The 20,007-nt window shown below is 44.4% G+C and overlaps 1 protein-coding gene across 4 annotated transcripts in view; it reads left to right on the forward strand.

Moving 5' to 3' along the window:
• Window positions 1-13,239: 13,239 nt before the first annotated feature.
• Window positions 13,240-20,007, forward strand: part of LOC134067623 (AT-rich interactive domain-containing protein 1B-like) — a 144,175-nt gene continuing 137,407 nt past the window's right edge. For all 4 annotated transcript variants that reach the window (XM_062522992.1, XM_062522995.1, XM_062522994.1 and 1 more), the window contains exon 1: window positions 13,240-14,749. In XM_062522992.1, coding sequence (XP_062378976.1) covers window positions 13,517-14,749 — 1,233 coding nt within the window. In that variant the 5' untranslated portion in view covers window positions 13,240-13,516. The remainder of the gene's footprint in view (window positions 14,750-20,007) is intronic.

Genomic DNA, 20,007 nt, shown 5'->3' on the forward strand with positions numbered 1-20,007 from the left:
GCGCTGGCTTGTTTGCTATTTTTGGGGGTAACGAATGTGACCCTTCATGCTTCGAAACTTATAAATCAAGGAGCCAGGAGTTACTTTGTTCACAGAATTCTCCAGACGACCCCCCTACCCTACACTCCTTCTTGGCTCCCCCCACCCCTGTTCCCTGACTGGATGGGCTCCGTGCTGCGCTGACCTTGAGTTTGCTGACATGAGCCCCGTCCCCCCGAACCTGCTGACACACTCCACACCTAGGCGTTTCCGCCCCCACCCACACCCCCAACACCACACCCCAACCCCTTTCCCTCCCCTCGCCCCACCCCCTGGTCTCTCCCCCGCCGAGCGGAGCGCACCTTGGCCGGGCACCCGCGGGCCAGAGACGGGCCGTGTTTAGAATGCGAGGCGGCTCCTCTGGTGCGTATCGATTCGCTGAGTCCGCTCCGGCCGCCTCTCCCCGGCAGCGGCAGCCATTCATCAACGCCCCGGTGCCATGACTGGGGAATTCGCTCGGCGAGCCTCTGTCAGACGCCGCTGCCGCTTCAGAGGGGCGACGACGGATGACGCGGCGTCAGCAAGACGTACGACCCGTTTGGTTCTGGCTGTTCAAAACAAGCGAAAGCAGCGGTGCACAGTCACGTTTTGGTCCTCACAGTGACTAAGTTCCACACTGCCTGAGTAAATGTTCCCTAATGCATGTATTCCATTAAGTGATGCTGAGGGGATTCTGTTATGTGCCTCTAATTATACAAATCCAACGCGTGTGTCATGTTACTATGCTATTTGAATAATTCAATGATATTTCTATGGGGTGATGATTGTAAACACTGGTTTCACTCTGTGTGTGTATTACCAATACCAGATTCCCTCAGTTTGCTCTTCACCACCTTACAACCCCCCTCCACCGCCACCCCCCTCTCCACCAACAAGCCCCCCCCCCCCCCACACACACACACACACAGTTTGGTAAGACATTTTTGATGGATAACTTCAAAAGCCATCAGCAGGCATTTGTCCCATTGCACACGCGGTCAGGGTTAGCTGTGGCAAGGACGGCCAATGGCTCCGTGTCACATTTGCGTTAAATAACTTTGACAGACGGATTTTATTGTCTCTCAGGGTTGGATGTAATCAGATGTGAGGCGGTGCCACACTGAGGCAAATAGGACATGGCTCTGCTGGTGGGAAAGCTGGTCTCCTGACTTCCTCCCTCCCTCTCACAACCCCCCTCTCTCTTCCCATTCTCTCTCTCTCTCTCGTTCTATTTGCTCTCTCACTCTTTCTTTCTATTCTCTCTTTCACTTTCTCTATCTTCCTCTCTCTTTCTATTTCTCTCTTTTCATCTCTCTCTCTCTCCCTCTCCTCTATCCCCTCTTTCTCATTCTCCCACTCCTCCAGTAGCAGCATGTGATCTCTCTGCCAAAACAGAAGTAACAGTGTAATTGCATTATTTCTACACACCACAGTTATCTTTGTGGCTAATATTATTATTAAGCATGATATCAGTAATCTTGTTTTTGCTTTTATGTGGTCACCACAGAAATCTGTTTTGCCGAAGGCTGTTTAGCACCTGCATCTGCAAATTAAACGGTTATGCTTTACAGGAGTGCTGAATATTAGCATAAGCGTGGTTTGTTAGAATGTAAAATAATGGACACGGTACCCAATTCAGATCAAATAGAAGGTATTTGTGTTGTGTTATTGCTTTTTGTGTCTCAAACAAGAACCAAACCCACTCTCTGCAACAAAATGATATTCTGCTTGGGTACTCTATAGTCAAGTCTGAATTTACATGTGGGTCACAGTTTATCTCTGTGCAGAAAAGCATTTCTTTGGCCTCCCTGAGTTCCTCTCCGCACACGTCCGTATCAGTGCCATTCATGCTCGGCTTTGTGTGAGTAATACAAGCAAGGACATAGGGTTTGCCTGCACCGGGCTGCTCTCTCTGCTCTGTAAATGTACCCCCTGTGTGCAGCCACAACAGTAAATGCATTTTCTGTTCTTGCCTCTCTTTAATTCACGGTTCAGACTGCGCCCAACTTGCTGAGGCGTCCGGGTCAGCCGAGCCCGGTGCTCATCCATCCCCGCCGCTTCCCTTTATCTCCTCTCCTGCGTTCCCTCGCTCCGCAAACCATTTGGGAGGTCACGGCCCCTCCTGTCATTTGTGAAATTGCTTGAATGCATTTCACTCAGACCCTCACCCGAGCTCACTCGCAAGCCCACAAACACGCACACACACACACACACACACACGTGCGCTGCGCTCACTCACACATTCACCCGCTCACACACACACATGCATGCATACACAAGTCTTTATGGATGCGTTCACTATGTCGACACATGGAGTCAAATCATATCCTGAGAGGGGTTGCGCTGCGGGGCAGTGCTCAAAATTCATTGCAGGGTAATCCTCTCACGCAGCGCCACTCTCGGGCCCACGCGCCCAGCACAGCCACCCAGCCCTGCTAATCCGCCGCTCTTCCCCTCTCATTCACTGGCAAAAAGGACCCACTGAGAGTGGTTTTACCGTTTAAGCCCCGTCTGTGTGTGTGTGTGTGTGTGTGTGTGTGTGTGTGTGTGTGTAGTAGGGAGAGGCATGCAAAAGACAAAGAAACTGGTCTTCACCTTTTAAGAAGTATCATTTACTGACATTGTTACAGAAGTCAGGAAACAGAGGTACAATTTCTGGATTTCTGGTTTTATGAAGAAGGACTCACACTGGGGGTGATGACGATTGGGTGTTTGGGGGGCAGAATGAGCTGGGGGGTTAGGTACCCAACAGGGGCTTCACATTTGTAATTGGGGTGTGTGTGTGTGTGTGTGTGTGTGTGTGTGTGTGTGTGTGTGTGTGTGTGTGTGTGTGTGTGTGTGTGTGTGTGTGTGTGTGTGTGTGTGTGTGTGTGTGTGTGTGTGTGTGTGTGTGTGTGTGTGTGTGTGCGCGCGCATTTGAGTACAAACAGGGTGCCATAGCAGCCAGATGATGCTGTGGAGTGTGGGGTGCTGCACGGGATGAGGACTGGTGCGGTTGCCACGGCGCCCCGTCCTTGGGCCCTCCTCCACAGCGCCAGGCTTCATTACTCCCCCGCTCCGCCGCCACGGGCAGCCTGCTCCCTGAGCGGCCGTAAAAGACGGGCGTCCTCTCCACGCGCTGCCTGGACCCAGCTGTGACCTCTCCTTATTAATCACCACCCAGTAACTTCAGCGGCCCCCCACCCCCAGGTGCCCACCACCACGGCCCTCTGCATGGCCCGGAGGGAACAGATGAGCTCTGAGAGTAGCCTAATGTGGAATACTTTGGCCACATTAGAGATCGCCAGGACCAGCAACACTGCATGTTTCAACAGTGTGAAGAACTTGGGTAAACAGAGGGGTTCAAACTCAAAATGATCAATTAAAACTGGCAAAGGCCTTCTTCATGATTTTGGTCATATTTGTGATGATGGGTATGATTCCTAGCCTAGCAGTTCTTATCTCACTCTTTCTTCTTTCTCTCTCTCTCTCTCCCTCTCTCCCTCCCCCTCTCCCAAACTCTTTCAGCCCTGGCGTTTCCATCTATGCAGAGGACACAAAGAGTACAGCTATGCCCCCTCTCCCTGAGCCCCAGCAAGTTTTCACAGAATGCCAGATGCACCAATGCCCTGGAGAAGAGCCCAGAGCACGCGGGCACTCTGCGCGGCCTGGACGCTCAGATGGGGTGCCAGGGCGGGCACGGGATGAGTTGTCACGAGCGGACAGCTTCAGAGGATCCCCGAGCTCATACGTGACACGTGTTGGCCCTGCTCCCGATCTTCTCAGCGAAGGAGAGGGCCCAGGGACCCGTGTTCACGCTGAATAAGTAGGTGACTGAACGGCTGTGTGAGAGCGCCATTGGCAGAGCATCGGAATATCAAAAGGTGATATTCCTTTGGTCGTTCTTTTGACATTGTCCATGAAGTGCTATGTGCCCGTATCTGTGCAATGCAGGTTGGTGGTGCAATTTCATAGTTTGACATAAAAAAAAAATAGTGTGGCCAGTACATGTTGACAGTTGTGAAGGTTGGAATTTTGATTCACGTTCAACACAAACCAAACTGGCCTCCATTTCTCTTTCACAAACAATGGTGCTGTCCCCCCGACAATGGAGTTCCATGCTTTGCCTTGACACCAACTTGTCATTGCTCTGTGGTAATAGGCTTGGCTGGCTCTCCTCTCCTGGGTGTTTCTTGACGCTCTGGCGGTCGGGTGGACACTGGGGAGGCGGCGTGCTCTTTGCAGGCAGTCTGTGCAATTTAAACCTGCCTCGGGCATGTAGATATTACTCCCTGGCGACGCGGCTGAAAATTAATGAAAATTGTTTTAGTGGGGATCATCATTAACATTCTCCTTTGGATGCCCTTTTGTCATATTGCCATGGCTCCGTGTGTGTGTGTGTGTGTGTGTGTGTGCCTGTTCGTGTGTGCCTGTGCCTGTATGTCGGTGTACTTTTTGCCTCCTTTGCCAGACATTCCTTGTGATGAAGAGCAGATATGGCCCTTTTGCATGAGCAAATAGGATTTTTTGTTTCCCACTGGCAACGGGCCATTTTACTCTTTTTCTTGCAACAATATTTCTTGTTATCACTGTAGCATTGGTTTTGAACCTTAAAATAATAATTTTAGAGGACAGAGCTAAAAGCATAGAGCTTTTTCTTCTTCCTTGATCCCCTCCACACACACACACACACACACACATTCACATTCCCTCCTCACCAACTGCCCTCCAGTCTTAGATGGCAAAAAGCCACCACTGGAGTCCAGCGTTGTTGGCTGCCGTGCCGTCTACAGCAGCAGTGTGCAGAGGAGTGTGATTCTCAGCGCTCTGCCTGGCTTCACACCTATCGTTAAATTAAGAGCAATCTTTGCTTAAGGTCTGTAAGGGAAGGAAGTAAATATCACCCGCGCTCCTCCCGGCAGAAAATACAATATTTAAATGGGAAGTAATAGAATTGACATTTTACAGTTCATTATGCAGCCCATGACCTTTGGGTGTATGACTAAGGTGCGTCAGATATGCACGTATGTGGGGTGCCCCTAATGGGAAATATTTGACTTTGTCATGAACGCACTAAGGTCAGGAATGGAAAAGCTTAGCCCATCCACTCGAGTGTTTGCATTCACGGCAAATACAGAAAATGAAAGCGGCCCTGGTGTCAACATTTTAGACCACAATCTTGTTTTAGATAAAGACTTTTCATGAAATTGAACATGAATATCAGCACATATTTATAGACTTAAAAGGTTGCCCAGTATGTTGCGTGCCAAACGGATGGAAAATCGTAACTTAACTAAGACCACTGCTTTGGCGTACTTACACGAAAGCTATTGATCCTGGAGAATGTTCAAGGGGCCCTCCCGATATCTTGCTCTACCTGACACTACAGTATCATGAGAGGATGTGATTATATCTATTTAAAGCTCTTTATAGGACCTAACACTCAACTCATCTTGTCTCATTTTTTTCATGGACTGTGGAATCTTCAGATTGACCTATAATCTTGTTCTCTCTCTTTTTTAATATAATGATGTCCTCTCTTGTTCCTCAGGGATAATCTTATTACTTGCTTGTCCTTTATTCTCCGTGTTACTCCCTTATTCTTCATTCAATTATTTGATGCATTTAATATGCTAATTTGTAGCACTATATAATTGAGGTCTTACATTTAAAAAGTCTGGTCCAATTTTTAGAAGATTATGAATTTCATCCTTTGGATTATAGTCTGCCAAAAAGAAAAAAAGAAATCCTCCTATTATTTTTCATGCTATTCAAACTTAATTGTAGAAGGTCTTTGTCATAAAAAGTCAGTCAGCCAATTAAACCCGATTTCTTCTTGGTTTTAGATTGTCGATAGATGGCCCAATTAAGAACATGAGGTTGACGGGTCGACTGTTGTTTTGTCATTGTTCATTCCTCCAGTAGCTTACCTGCAGTCCCTGAACTGAAATGAACATATGAACATAGCATAGCATAATGCCATATGAACATAAATCAGATGTCAGTGTAACTTAACATAATGCCATAAATCAGGTGAACATAACTGTGTCAGTGTAACATAACATAACATCATATCATATGAGCATAAATTGGACATGATTGTGTTACAGTGATAAATCTATGCTAGGTCTGATTTCATCTGCATAGCAGGTTTTTGAATGGGGCGCCAGTATGGTAGAACAAAGCAAGCAGTGGAGGACTGCAGTGAGCATTTCATGGGAAAGCTGAGGGAAATGTCAAAGTGATTAGAGCGACTGCAGCCTCTGATTCATGCCGTGGCTCAACAAGGGACTGTTTCACTGAGGAAATCTCATTCCTGAAATATTGAGTGACTGTTGATTCCATGTCAAAACATATTTAAAATTTGAATGCTGTCATTGTCTCTTCGGAGGATGTCTCCTTTCACTGTTGTCACAGGAGGCACACACCACACATTTTCAATATATTCAAACCCTCTCTTTTCTGATTGTCTGTGTGACATTTTAAGTGGCAAAATAATGTGCCGGGGATGTTTTGAAATTGTTTGGACAGATCACTCAAGGGAGAGGTCTTTGATTGGGAATGTTGACAGAAAAGTGTAGTGACACGAGTGGGGGAAAATGAGCTTTTCATTTCCATCGCTGAGAAACACTGAGCAGAAAGGAGAAAAAGTCTTCACATAGATCTATTACCTTCATCTAATTGTTTGAATTATAAGATTGCCTGTTCATTAAGGAAAGTGAACTGTGCTGATTATCCTCCACCCCAGCATATTTCAGCGACTAATAGATTAGCAGAGAGGGGAAACGTATGAGAAATTGGACATCGTTTTTTCACAGTGGAACTAAGCCTAAATGGAGTCATCATTCAAAAAAAACATTGTGTATTAGCACTTAAACAATGTAGTAATATCTAGTGCACTGTACCATCTATAACACTCACTGGACTTTATAACAGCTACTCTGTGGTGTGCGTTCCTCTTCCTGTGAGTCATGTTGATGTGTTTGCATGGGAGTTATTTTGGTTGGGCAGGATACGGAGCGGCGAGGCGTGGGAGCGGACGCTTGGCCATGAGGGCCTTTCCGACAGAGGAGTGAAGGAGGAGTGAAGCTCGCATGTGGGCCTGGAGCTGGGGCTGGGGCTGGGGCTGGGGCTGGGGCTGGGAATGTTCTGTCGTCGTGGGAGCAGCCCTAACCGTGAGAGGACGAGCCGGTCAGCAAGACTCCCCCCTCCTGCTCTCAGAACCAACGGCTCTGCTCAGCTCCGCTGCTGCTTCCGTGGGAAGAGTGGCTTGGGAGGCCGAGTTATCCTGGCCGGAAAGAATGAGCTCGTGGGGCAGCAGCTGTTTGGCAGAAGTGGGCAGGGGTGGGTGGACTGTGAACTCAAACTGATCCATATGGTTTGGACGTCCTGCCAACAATTTGGACCCACACAAAAATAAATATAGAGCAGAACATTAATGTCAGCATGAAATACTGAGATATGCCGCAACAAATGGACAGAATTTTGGAATATGAACAATATTTTCAAGACATTTTGAATGTGCCAAGAGTAAGAAAGATAACGTGGCTTTTCATATACTTGTGAATATGTATTAGATGTGCCTTCCCATTATGACCTGTGATGGGATGATGACAACAGTGACTGATCAGAAGCAGACACTCTTAGCCATACAAGGCCATTTTGGCTCACAGCGGCTAATCACATTAGCCTATAGCGTGATTTATATTTTGTACAAGAATAGAAGCCAAATTAGCTGCCACATCTCCCTTGCAATCTTCCTGACTGGCATTGAGAAGATGAGATTACAATGGAACACTAATAAGGGCTTTGACATTCATGACATGACCACGCGATAGGCCCTATGTTACATTTCCCTTAAATGATGCTCTCCCCCCACTCTGTCTCACCTCATATGTCAACCGTAATATCATAAATACCCCAGACACCTGAGATGAATATGAGTTGCATTCAAATGCATGTAATCTACGTGGTGTCTCTGCTTTGGGGGAGGGGTGGGGGATGGGACAAGAAATTGATTTGTCTGCAATCACTGATGTCTAAGACAGCACACTGGCTATTCTACTGAAGTGGAGGCACTGGTAGAATGATTGGACAATGGGCAGTAAGAGATGACACAAGTATCCCCTCCTTCTTTGAACACAACAGCATCAAATTATCCACTTGGCTGTTAGTATTATCAGCCGATCAGCCTCATGACATAATTGCAGGATCTGTGTCTTGTTCGCTCCATTACGTTCACAAAAGGCCTCAGAATTAAAGCACTTTAGTGAATAAAGTTGAGCGCACTTGACTTTTATTGAGAGATATTTCCACATCTGATGCCATTACGGAGCACAATGCCATGACTGCCAGACAAGCAGAGCAGGAAAGGCACGAGACACAATATGAAGAACAGTCTTTCATTTTCGCATCGTTAACACGCCACACACCTTGTAAAGTCTAGACCACATTCTTTGCCGTCACCACAACCAAACATGAATGAGGTGTGTGTGTGGTGCAGTGATACTGCAGAGTAACGGACACAACCAAGCTGTTTTCATACTCATTCACACTGCTGAAATGGACATTACATTTGGGTTAATTTGTCCAGAGCTGAAAGTATGTTTTTAAATCTTGACCATTTTCTCTAAACCAATTACAGTGTTTCAAAGCTTAGGGGACTGCAAACCACTCTGGGACATACCAACTCCTGCTTTTGTCTTTGTCATAATTTATTCTCAGTTGGATGCCAAAACAACCACAGAAATACAAACCTTATCTAGTCAGGTTGTATAATTAATCAGATTTAATTAAAGGACCCATTTTTAGTTTTTTTTTTGTGTTAGGTTTTCCCTTTTTTGTCTTTTTTTTTTCTTTGCGGATCAACATTTTTCATCATTCATTTTCCTTTTGTTTTGATTTTGTCCCTCAAGGAAGCACAACCTGACAGACTTATCAGCTAACATGCCCAGACTCATTTCTTCCTTTCACCACAACTGACATAAATTGGTAAAATATCACTTTGATCTAAGAAGCGAAAACAAAAACAAAAACCTAATTAGTTTAATTTGCTCACATCCAAATATGCATGGTTACCAAAGCAGAGAGGTCTGAAGCACATGAAAGAAATAAAGACTTGCAATCAATAGGACACTCTGTGATTTATTAATCACTCTGTGATTTATTTGAGTCATTTTAGACCCTCTCTAACACTTCTTTGTCACTGCTATGCTGCAGACATGTTTCATTCTCTGTGCAAAGAGATTGATACAACCGCTGTGATGTATCAAGGCCCTGCACAGCAATGCCTGCCAAGCCAGCTCCAGTCCCTGGAGGTCCTGTAAAAGAAATCCTGCAGTGAAATACTACAAGCCATATTATGGTGCTTAGGCGTTCGTATTGCTTCATGTAATGCCTCTTGTTGTCCTCAGTAATAAAGTGAAGGGAGTAATACCCCCACAGAGCAGCTAGTATGGCAGGGCTGAGATCTGAAAATAAGTGTTAATCTCTCCACATTGTCTCTATGATATATAGATTTTTCTGAAAATGGAGCTGTAGCTTCAAAAGGTTCTTCATATTTAAATTGTGAGAATTTCTTTTTTTTTTTTTTTACCAATAAATGCTCATTTCACATAGGTAATCTCCCACCTATTATAGCTGTAATAAGGAAGCACAGTATAAGAAAAATAGGTATTTTTGTCCCTTTTAAGTTTAAAAGAATACAGCCACCATAAGGATGCCTGCATATGTGGTGCTCAACTGCGTAATGCTGTGAGCTTAGCGCTCCCCTGCTAGCTTTAGCAATGACTGCTGGCAAGCTCTTACCATTAAGTTTTCACATCAAAGGGATTTAGTCAAATTCAGCGCAGACGGTTAAAAAGTGGGCTCGCTGTGGATCTTGTAAATGCAGTCTTTGAGTTGTGCATCTCGGGGGACACTTCACACACGCGGCAAATGGAGGGTCTCTCTGAAGGGAAGAGGGAGCCAGTGACAGGCGTCAAGAAGGCTCCATGGAGCACTGCCATCACCAGCTGGGATCAGGTAAGTGTTTCCCACCAAAAGCTTCTGTCTCTGTAATGTTCTCCTCTGAGTGTTTGTGTGTGCTGGCTGTGTCTTCCACTGCCACTGTCTGGTATTTATCTGTCTTTGCTGATGTGATTTTGTCTCTTGTTTTAGCATCTTCCTGTCTTCATCTCTGTTGCTTTTTCAACCGCCAGTTATTTGGGCCTTAAAATACACACACAGGCTTGGCAGCTGCGCTTACCCTTAGATTGTAATTGTTCAGATTCATTTTCCACGCAAAAACCCATTTACTGAGCTCTATTGTGACTCCTCTGGATTTATTTATTTTCTGCCTTTTTTGTGGTCATATTCAATCTTTTCCATTCACAGAATTAGAATACCTATTCTTGTTTCTATGTTTTCATTACATGCTTTCTCTCCCTGAGGGGTGAGTCTCAGCTCCCCTGTTGTGGAGGCAGTGCCCCTTCAAATGCATGGGGTCTTGGCTACCTCAGTGTGGGTCCTTGCAGACTGATCAATGCAAATGTTGTTATTTAGCCAAGCCTGAAATTAAAAGGCTTTCGGATCAATCGGATGTGTTTCCACGCAGCAAGGTGGGCTCGTAGCAGTCGCTCTCCTGCTTTCATGTGTAATAAGACTAAAAAAAAAAGAGTCCCCCTGGTCGCTGAACGGAACCCTTTTTACCTCCCTGTGGTTGCACAAAACACACGCAGCAATATCTCACTGTCAGTCACACACACACACACACACACACACACACACACACACACACACACACACACACACACACACACACACTCAGTCACTCACATGCACATGGTTTGGAAAGACCGCATGGTTGAGAAGGGCTACATTCAAAGCTTTTTTGGGCTGACCCACTTTCTGTGCTTGGCCATGCTTGTGCTGCCTGTGCCGGGGGAGATCCCAGCAGATTCCCCCCGAAGAGGAGGCTCAGTCTCCTGACAGTCAAGCACTGTGGCAATGTTACACCCTCCACACACACACACACACACACACACACGCACACACCCCACCATCCTCACATTGAAAATAGTGTTTTTTTTTCTTTTCTTATGAACACACAAAGACACTGATTCTTTTGCATATTCACTCTCCTCCTCCTCCTCCTCCTCCTCCTCCTCTCTCTCTTTCTCTCTCTGCATCACACTCACATGCGCCATGACACTCGTCTCACCATTTTCATTTCTCTGCTTCTCTGTCTCAAACGCTACAACAGATATATTCCACTTTCACTCTTTCTCTCTCTTTGACAAAATAGATAGTCTCCTCTAGCAGCTCTCTCTGATCTGCAACATGGCCCCGTCTGCATTTACCATTTCTGCTAAATTGCTCTAATCTCACTGCATCATAGGGGCCTTAGTGGTTATAAATTAAACATAAATGCAAATTCACCATGCCATTGTTCCTCTCCACTCCTCCTTCAAATAGTGCAGTGTGCATCTGTGGATTAATACAAGAACACTTTGCTTGCTTAATGTGCAACGTAACCGTAACAGCTTTACAAGTAGAATAGGCTACCACAGCAACTAACAACAAACTCAGACTGTTTAGCACTTAAACTCTGTCAGAATAAGTAGTAGTCTACTCTACAAGACGTTAAGTCAGCCATTTTTTTTTTCTTTTTTGTGCCTTGTAGAGTTTTTAAGTTGGATTATTTTAGAAAAACAACAATTAGACAGCAGGCTACTCAATGTTCAAGCCAGAATGCTGAATTCAGATGCGCCGTCTTGGTGCTTGTAGTTTCCAAAACTGTCCACCAGGGGTCCTTTCTTTCAAATGTTGGTAATCGTGACTGACGGCCAACATGAGTGACAGTGTTCAGTGTAGACTTTTACAGGTCCTTAGATGTCACTGCTGCATTCATTCAACAAGGCCTGGCGCATAATGAACTGTTGTTTTCATACAGTGGACTGCAACATAAGGCGATTATTGAGCGATATTAAACTGAATAACCAGTCCATTAAAAGTTAAAGGCGTTTTACCTGTTGTGTCAATCATTATCATTAGCCTATTCTTTCTCCAGCGTGCACGGAGAGCATATATTTCTAAAGAAAAGCTTCATTTACCTTCTGGATTTGTAAACAATAACATTTCATTCTAAAATGTAACATTTAGGCTTACAGCCTATTGTGTAAAAACACAAGACGTGAAGGGATAAAATAGAACTAAAGGCACAGTGGACAATATATCTTCAACTCAGGCCCACGTGGAAATGTGTTTGCCACATTTTATGTGCACACTTTCCAGTTCAGATGTCGTTTTTATTAATGGTAGGCTACCTTGTAGGCAGCAATGCCATCATATAGGCAATGGAAAGGGTTTTCCCCTCTTCGCTCATGTGTCTTTAAATGAGAGATGGAAAACAGTGTAGGCGGGGGCGGAGAACAGACTGAGCGGGGAAACTGCAAATTAGGCTATATTAGCCTAATAAAAAAAAACGAAGAAACAGCACTGCTTCACATAAATAGCCTATATCAGGTCATGAACAACCTATTGTCAGATCTAATCGTATCTTCTACTTTTTCCATTTTCAACAGATGTTCACGTTGTTTAGTTAGTTTTTGTATATGTTCTTCATCGACTATTAGTAGCCTACTTGGGTACTTTGAGCGGCTATATTAACACGCAGATCTTGTGATTGCGTATGATGCTGTCTCCCGGAGCAGTAGAAACTGGATTGAGCCGTAGCGGTGGGCGAAAAGCAAAGCCAGACACAGATCACTAGCCTACCCTGCAATCTGGAGCGCACAGACTATGTCAAGATAATTTTCAATCAGTGATATTTTAATGTGTATTATCTCTGCGCAACTATATTACATATCTCACATTTGAGCCGTTGTATAAATAATATCTTTCAGATTACAAATAGACAATGTTTATCACAATTCTAGACAGTAAAAGGTTATGCCTATTTAAAAAAGGATATTTGCCTGGAAAAGGTATGTAGATGCGCACGGGGTCCTGAACGGCCAAGAACGTCGTTAGACGAGCCAGGAAAAAGACTCATCAGTATATGTTTCTCTTGTTAATAATGATAACATGAAGTTCTGTGAGCCAATAATAATCTCCTTCAGTAGTGACAAGCCAGTAATTTTCCTCTGAGCACATTTGTGGATCCAGTCCGTGTCTTCCCCTTAGCCGTCGCGCCACAGAGAGGTGGATAACAGCAGTTGGAAATCTCTCTCATACCATGCTGGGCCAGAGGGGCTCCGTGAGACATGCTCACCCATATCCGGGTTAGAGAGGAAAAGGATGAAAAAAGTTTCATTTAAACCTGGACTTAAACTTTCAACATGAAGCCGCACTGACGCGACTGCCGCTGTTGATGTCAGTGGATCTTTTTTTTTGCTTCTGATAACACAGCATAGACGGCTCTCTCGGCGCTTCGTTTGTTCTATTGAAGACATTTCCTTCTCTCTGTTTGCCCGTATTTCTCTGCCTAATTGTTTTGCGTGCGCATTTTAGGTTATTGCCGGGGGATGTTGGAGTGATCATGGCCGCGCAAGTGGCATCTGCCCCGGCCGCATCTAATAGTAAAAATAAAAATGTATCTGGAGGTTTGAGTCAAGAATTAAACTCTGGAAAATCAGGAGGGACGACACAAGGATCTGGCGCAATGCACGGAGCCGGAGACGGGACTACGACTCTGAATAATGTAGACCATCGTCTTCCGACTGAGTTGAACATGACCAACAGAACTTGTACACCAGCGAACAGTAATTCTGACAAGCCGAAGGAAAGTGGAAATATATCAACTTCTGGTTCTTCTTCGTCCAACTCTACAACCTCTCCGAATATGGAAACTGGTTTGATATCAAATCATAAACTAAAAGGCATTGCAGGAGACCTCCCTTCATCTCTCAATCGTGCGCCTCAGCAGTCACAGTTCAATCAGTTTCCACATCATCAGCGTCAGTTACAAAGTAACAACATCAACAAGAACCAAATAATGACACCAGGAGATAACGACAATCAGCAGCACGGAGGCAAAGAAAATGTTTTGGGGAGACATGTTGAGCATCAGCAAATGCTGAATAAAGGTGGGGAGGATCAGCCTTGCAAACCAGACCAGATGGGCAGTAGGTATGAGCATGGCAACTTTGGACCAACGAACAGCAACAACCACGCGCAGAACCCCAGTGGCAAAAGTGGTGTTTCTGAGTTTAACAATTATTATGGTAATTCCAGAGCAGGGCCCTGCTTTGATCAACATGGCGGCCAACAAAGCCATGGTATAGGAATAATGCACTCTTCGACAAACAACAATGTGGAAAACTCTCATGAAAGCTATCATAACACCCAGTACAACCACTACCCGGGGTACCGACAGGGGTACGGTAGCGCCGGCTACGGTATGATGGGCGGCTCGCGTCAGGGTAACATGTTGATGGGCCCAAGCAGCAACTCATCTGGCCAAACCAAAGGTTTGGCATCTGCAAGTTCTTCTGGAGGAAATATCGGGAGCTTTCAGAGATTTCCTGGACAAAGCCAACATCCCTCGGGGGCTACGCCGACATTGAACCAGCTTCTCACGTCTCCGAGTCCCATGATGCGGGGATATGGTGGTGGCTATCCAGACTACAGTAGTTCTGCTGTACCCCAAGGGGGCATGGGGATGAGCAAAGAAATAAGTTCGCAGTATGGGTCTTCGGCGCATGCATGGGGAGGCCAACGAAATCATCCAGGAATGAGTCCTGGGAACGGACAAAGTCTCAACAGACCTCAGGTAAGGAGCACCTCTTAATCGTTGTACTGAAGTGCTTGTGTTTTACTGACAGTGAACTTCATGTTCACCGTGCTGACTTTTGATTCTAAAGAATCTAGAAATTATTAATGTTAAATTATTGCATTCGTGCGCGTACACTGTAGTTTCTACTTTACGCACACGTAGCCTCGCTCGTAATGTTAGAATTGCTATACTAACTCATGTTTACAGTAGTCACCTATGTCTTCCTAGTTCCTAAAGTCATAAAATTATTCTAAAGGTTAATGCGCAGTGTTAACATATCATACAGTAGATTGAGCCGCTTTAATGCTGCCTGGTTTTCAGTTTTCAGTTTTTGTTATGAAGATTATTTGAGTAAAATGCCTCTCAGGCTGCGATGTGATTATGAACACGTGCGCCTCGCTGCTGAACTTGGAGCTGCCCGTTTGAATAATACATTATACATGGCAGCAGAAAATAGAGCCATGAAACTTTAGAAGCTAAGCCGCAAACCCAGTTTCATTTGTAGATTTGTGGCTGAAATGGCATGGCCTGGAAACAACAGCTTCTGAATTCCACGTCTTTTTCGCTTTTATAGAAGGTGACATTGTGTTTGCATGTCTTCTCAGTTTGAATTGCGGAGGCAAAACAGCTTATAATAGTCGTCGGACAGCTGGCTCCGAGTTGACATCAAATCTGACATCTGATTGGCTCTCCGTATCCATGGGGCCTTTTGTAAATAAAGAAAAACGCGCGCTCACGGTGACCGCGCGCAGTTGCTATTCATACAGGCTCGAGCTGTGGTTGAAGGTGATGATGGTGTGACGAATAAAAGGCAGGTAAAGAATTACATGAAAATGAAATCGCTTTAATGTTGAGGGCTTTATTACAAGCAGTTTCCAAATGTTTTACATATCTTTGAGTTGCACATTACACTACAGATAAATTAGAAAGCTTCTGTGAAGGGCTTTCACCTTAGGCCTAGTAGCCTAAGAAGTTATTCTACATCCTATTTTAGTCTGCATACTTAGACCAAATATAAAGTACCACGTTCTCTAATATGAATATATTGGCATGAACAATATTTGAGGAACAAAACGGAGTAATCATTTTGGCATAATCCGGTATCACATTGTGTTCGTTTAATATTATCGCCTATATTAACTCTATCGGGCTTCCATAGCATTATTTCTCTCGATTTCCCCACAGAGCTCGCTTCAAGATTCATATAACAATAATAGCCTTCTTTATGTGTTGTAGGCTATACTTTTCTAACTAAATATTTATTAGATTTAACATTATGGGTATACCTCTTCGGGTTTATTATAGCATAACAATGTCACAGCAAGACATCATTTAGGCTATGATATCAAATGTTACAACTGGCCTCAGGCTAGCAACAATTAGGCTACGATGTTGTAGATGTTCTGTAAATAAAATTGAAAATGAAAATGAAGTCTACATTTTATATGGACTAAAAATAATTGAGTCGAATGAAAAGACGTGTATTGTACTGCTCAGAGTTGAAGTATTTCAATTCCAGTGTGGTATACCAACACAAAGTGGAGCCATGAACTCAATATTTTGACAGTCATTTTCTGTGTTTAGGATTAATTAACTAGTAGCCCAAGCCCATCTGGAAAAAAACTGTCTTTCACCTGTTGCCAGCCCCCTCCCCTCCAAATTTTATTCTGTCATCAGGTTTAAGTCTAGACTGAAAAAAACAACCCTCCTCCACTACAAGCTTGTTACCCCACTTTTTCCTGGCCAGTCACCAGTTATCAGGCATGGGGGAACAGAGCCTCTCTCTCTCTCTCTCTCTCTCTCTCTCTCTCTCTCTCTCTCTCTCTCTCTCTCTCTCTCTCTCTCTCTCTCTCTCTCTCTCTCTCTCTCTCTCTCTCTCACACACACACACACACACACACACACACACACACACACACACACACACACACACACACACACACACACACACACACACACACACACAACACTGGCTTATCTGTGCAGCAACAGCTAAGGGGAAGTGATGGGCTCCAGCTGAAGTTGTCCACTGTCAGGATAGCATTGTTCTGATTTCAATTGATTCAGCCGTTAGAAGAGTTACTCAAGGCTCCAATGCAGCCAAGGACAACTAATGGAAGAGTGTGCTTCTGTGAATGTCTGTGTAGGGCTGACCCCATAACCCCACTCCCCCATGACCCCATTCACTAGACATTTTTGTCTGTGCACAAAGCAGTTACAACATTGCTTCATATCAGAATATAGGAAATGTTTTGTGTCTTATATGCATATTTGTGTTGTTACATACTTTTCAAATGTCACATTCCTATTATTATTATTATTATTATTATTAATAATAATAATAATAATAATATGATTATTTTAGTTAGTGATGAAATGCAATACAATATATTTATTTTAATCATTGAATGTATTCTTCTTGGTGGTAGAACATTTTAGCAAGTGTAATAATAGCTTAATTATATTTTTACTTGTAATAGGCAACAACAAAATACTAGAATAATAAATGTAAAATATAACATTATTATGTATTTTAATTTAAATGACAATGACTTTAGCCAGATGATGCAGGAATCAAAGAACTCCTGTTATTAATGAAAACCTCCCAAGTAGTCTGGAGCATACGTATGAGATGCTGCTGGTAAAGCTGTGTGTCTTTAGTCATGCCCGAGTTCCGCTGACCACAGCCAGACAGCCATGGAGGTGGTGCCTTATCTGTGGGTGAGAGAGCCGACGGAAGGAGGCACGCCAGCAGCTGCTCCTGGCCCGTGCTCTTGTCCGCCGCATTTGCTTTGTTTGTGTCGGTTTGTTTACATGTCGGCCTCAGAGCTGATTAGGAACAACTGAGTGAAATTTTAATTTGCTCTGTTGCTCCTGATAAGGGGCCTGGCAGTGTTTTCATCTTCCAGGATGAAACGCCACGTGCAGGAGCGTAATTGGCAGATGGGTTATCCCAGGACTGCCCGTGGCTTTGTTAAAATGCCAATTAGTTCTGATTCACCATGACAAAAAAAAAAAACAGAGACAGAGAGAGAGAGAGAGAGAGAGAGAGAGAGAGAGAGAGAGAGAGAGAGAGAGAGTGATACAGAAATGACCAGTGAGGTTTCCTGCCTCACATATAATTAGCCTACTAATAAAATAATTGAAGCTTTTTTGGTTCAATCCTGTGATGATAAGAAATTGATTGGAAGAAAAGCTGTGCATTTATTTCTATATGGACTCATTGTCATGTGGGATGTAACAACATTTGCACAATTAAATAATGTGAAAAACTGTCTAATGCTAATGAATTGTTGTCAGCCTTCAATGTCACAGCATGGGAGTAAAAAGTAATTTATCATCAATGATCTCAAAGTGCTCAAGGATCATTAAGGGTGTATCATAATGATTTAAAGACATTTCAATAGCAAGACATTAAGCACAACCTCCGAAGGAGCTGCCAGGCATGACCGCCATAGAGGCATGTTGTTCACCTCAGGTCGTCAGCAGAACCATACTGATACGTTTGTCTGTGAACTGCAAGTGTGGGTGTTTTTCAAACTCAGTGTTGCAGAAGCGTTCCTGTTCAGACATTTTGGTATCTGTTTATTTAGTTCTTTGGAATAATGTAAGCTGGCATGACTCTATATTGTAGTTTGTGAGTGTTTGGGTAGCATGTTGCCTGAGACAGACAGAAGTGTCTGGAAGCAACAAGGTTTGTTCTGTATGTGCTGAGGAAAGGCTCAAGCTGAGCATGCCAGGTTGGGTTGTTCTGGGGGGTGAATAGCAGAGGCCCTGATGTTGACAGTGAGCCAGTGAGCTGCTGGGTGGGTTGAACATGGAAAGCTCTTGTGTCGGCTGCCGGTAGAGCCTCTGTCTCTCTCTCTCTCTGGTCGGTCTCCACAGGGGTGTGAAGTGGGGCTCAGCGAGAGCTGTTTCTGGGGAGCAGGCAGTGAGGAGCTGTGGAAATGAAAAGGTCCCAGGTTTTGTTTGGAAGGCTGTCAAGTGTTGCAGACCAAGGCTGGGACGAAAATGGGTTTTCTGCACCTCTCAAATGCCAGAGCTTTCAGTATCCCTTAAAGATCTGTGATTTGGAAACGTGTTATGCTTTAAGTTGTGTTTATGACCTGCTTAGTGATTTCTGCTAAACCACAATTTGGTTGTAAACCACCACCCTTCTCTCACTCACTCACTCACACACACACACACACACACACACACACACACACACACACACACACACACACACACACACACACACACACTCACACTCACACTCACACACACATGCTCCCTCCTCTCTGGTATTGCCTCAGGCTATCGTATTTCTTTTCTTCACCAGTCAGTCCGGCGTGTTGGGCAGTGCGCCAGGGTTGTGGCCTCACCTCACAGAGAGGCTCAGTGACCTTCACACATGTAAATTAGCCACGTGCATGGCCTGAGCCAGCGAGCGGGAGCAGTACCTCCCAGAAGGAAAAAAAGGATTTCTCCTCTCTGTCCACCCCCCACCCCCACCCCCAGTTCCCATGGGCGTTCCCAAAGCCTGCACGCCCTCCAAGCTGGAAGGGGAGAGGCAGAGCCAGGAAAAAAGGGAATTCGCCCCAGTGGGACTCCCCACGTTAGCGGACAAACAAGGAGAGCCATTTATATGAAAAACCCACAGTGTTTGTCATTAGATCAGGACTGTGTGAGTGTGTGCGTGTGTGCATGTGTGTGCACTGAATTGCTTGCTAGACTATCTTGGCTACATTGTCATGGAGAGTATGTTCACTGAATTGTGAATTCCTCTGAATGCTGACTATGTACAATAATGTGCACTGGGTTGATTTTTGCACTTTTCTGCAGTTTTGTATTGTTTGCTATGTAGAGCTGCAAACTACTCACATGTTGTAAATCTAAAACATTTGCTTACACAGGAGGTCATATTTACTTGGCGAATTTCCAATATTAGAAAAGTTGATACCATAAAAGTATGCATCATTAAGAGGCGAGTCAGGCCAATGCCATGTTGTTTTCTGCAAGTGATTATGTTCTTTTCTAATAATAGGTCAATATTATTTGAAGTGGCCGCTGGTGAATGGTGTGGGCTGGACTCACCTGTGAAACCGGCTGTTTTGCCGGCCACCCTTGGAGCTACAGTAGTATTATTTTTTGATTGTAAACTGCAATTTACTCATTAAGATCACAGTGGGAGTATCCATAAAATTGCTGGACATGGATGGAGACTGAGAAAATAGCATGTTGTTCTTTTGGCCTGGCAATAATAATAATAAACT

Source organism: Sardina pilchardus, chromosome 20, assembly GCF_963854185.1.
Source record: "Sardina pilchardus chromosome 20, fSarPil1.1, whole genome shotgun sequence".
NCBI classification, from domain to species: Eukaryota; Metazoa; Chordata; class Actinopteri; order Clupeiformes; family Clupeidae; genus Sardina; species Sardina pilchardus.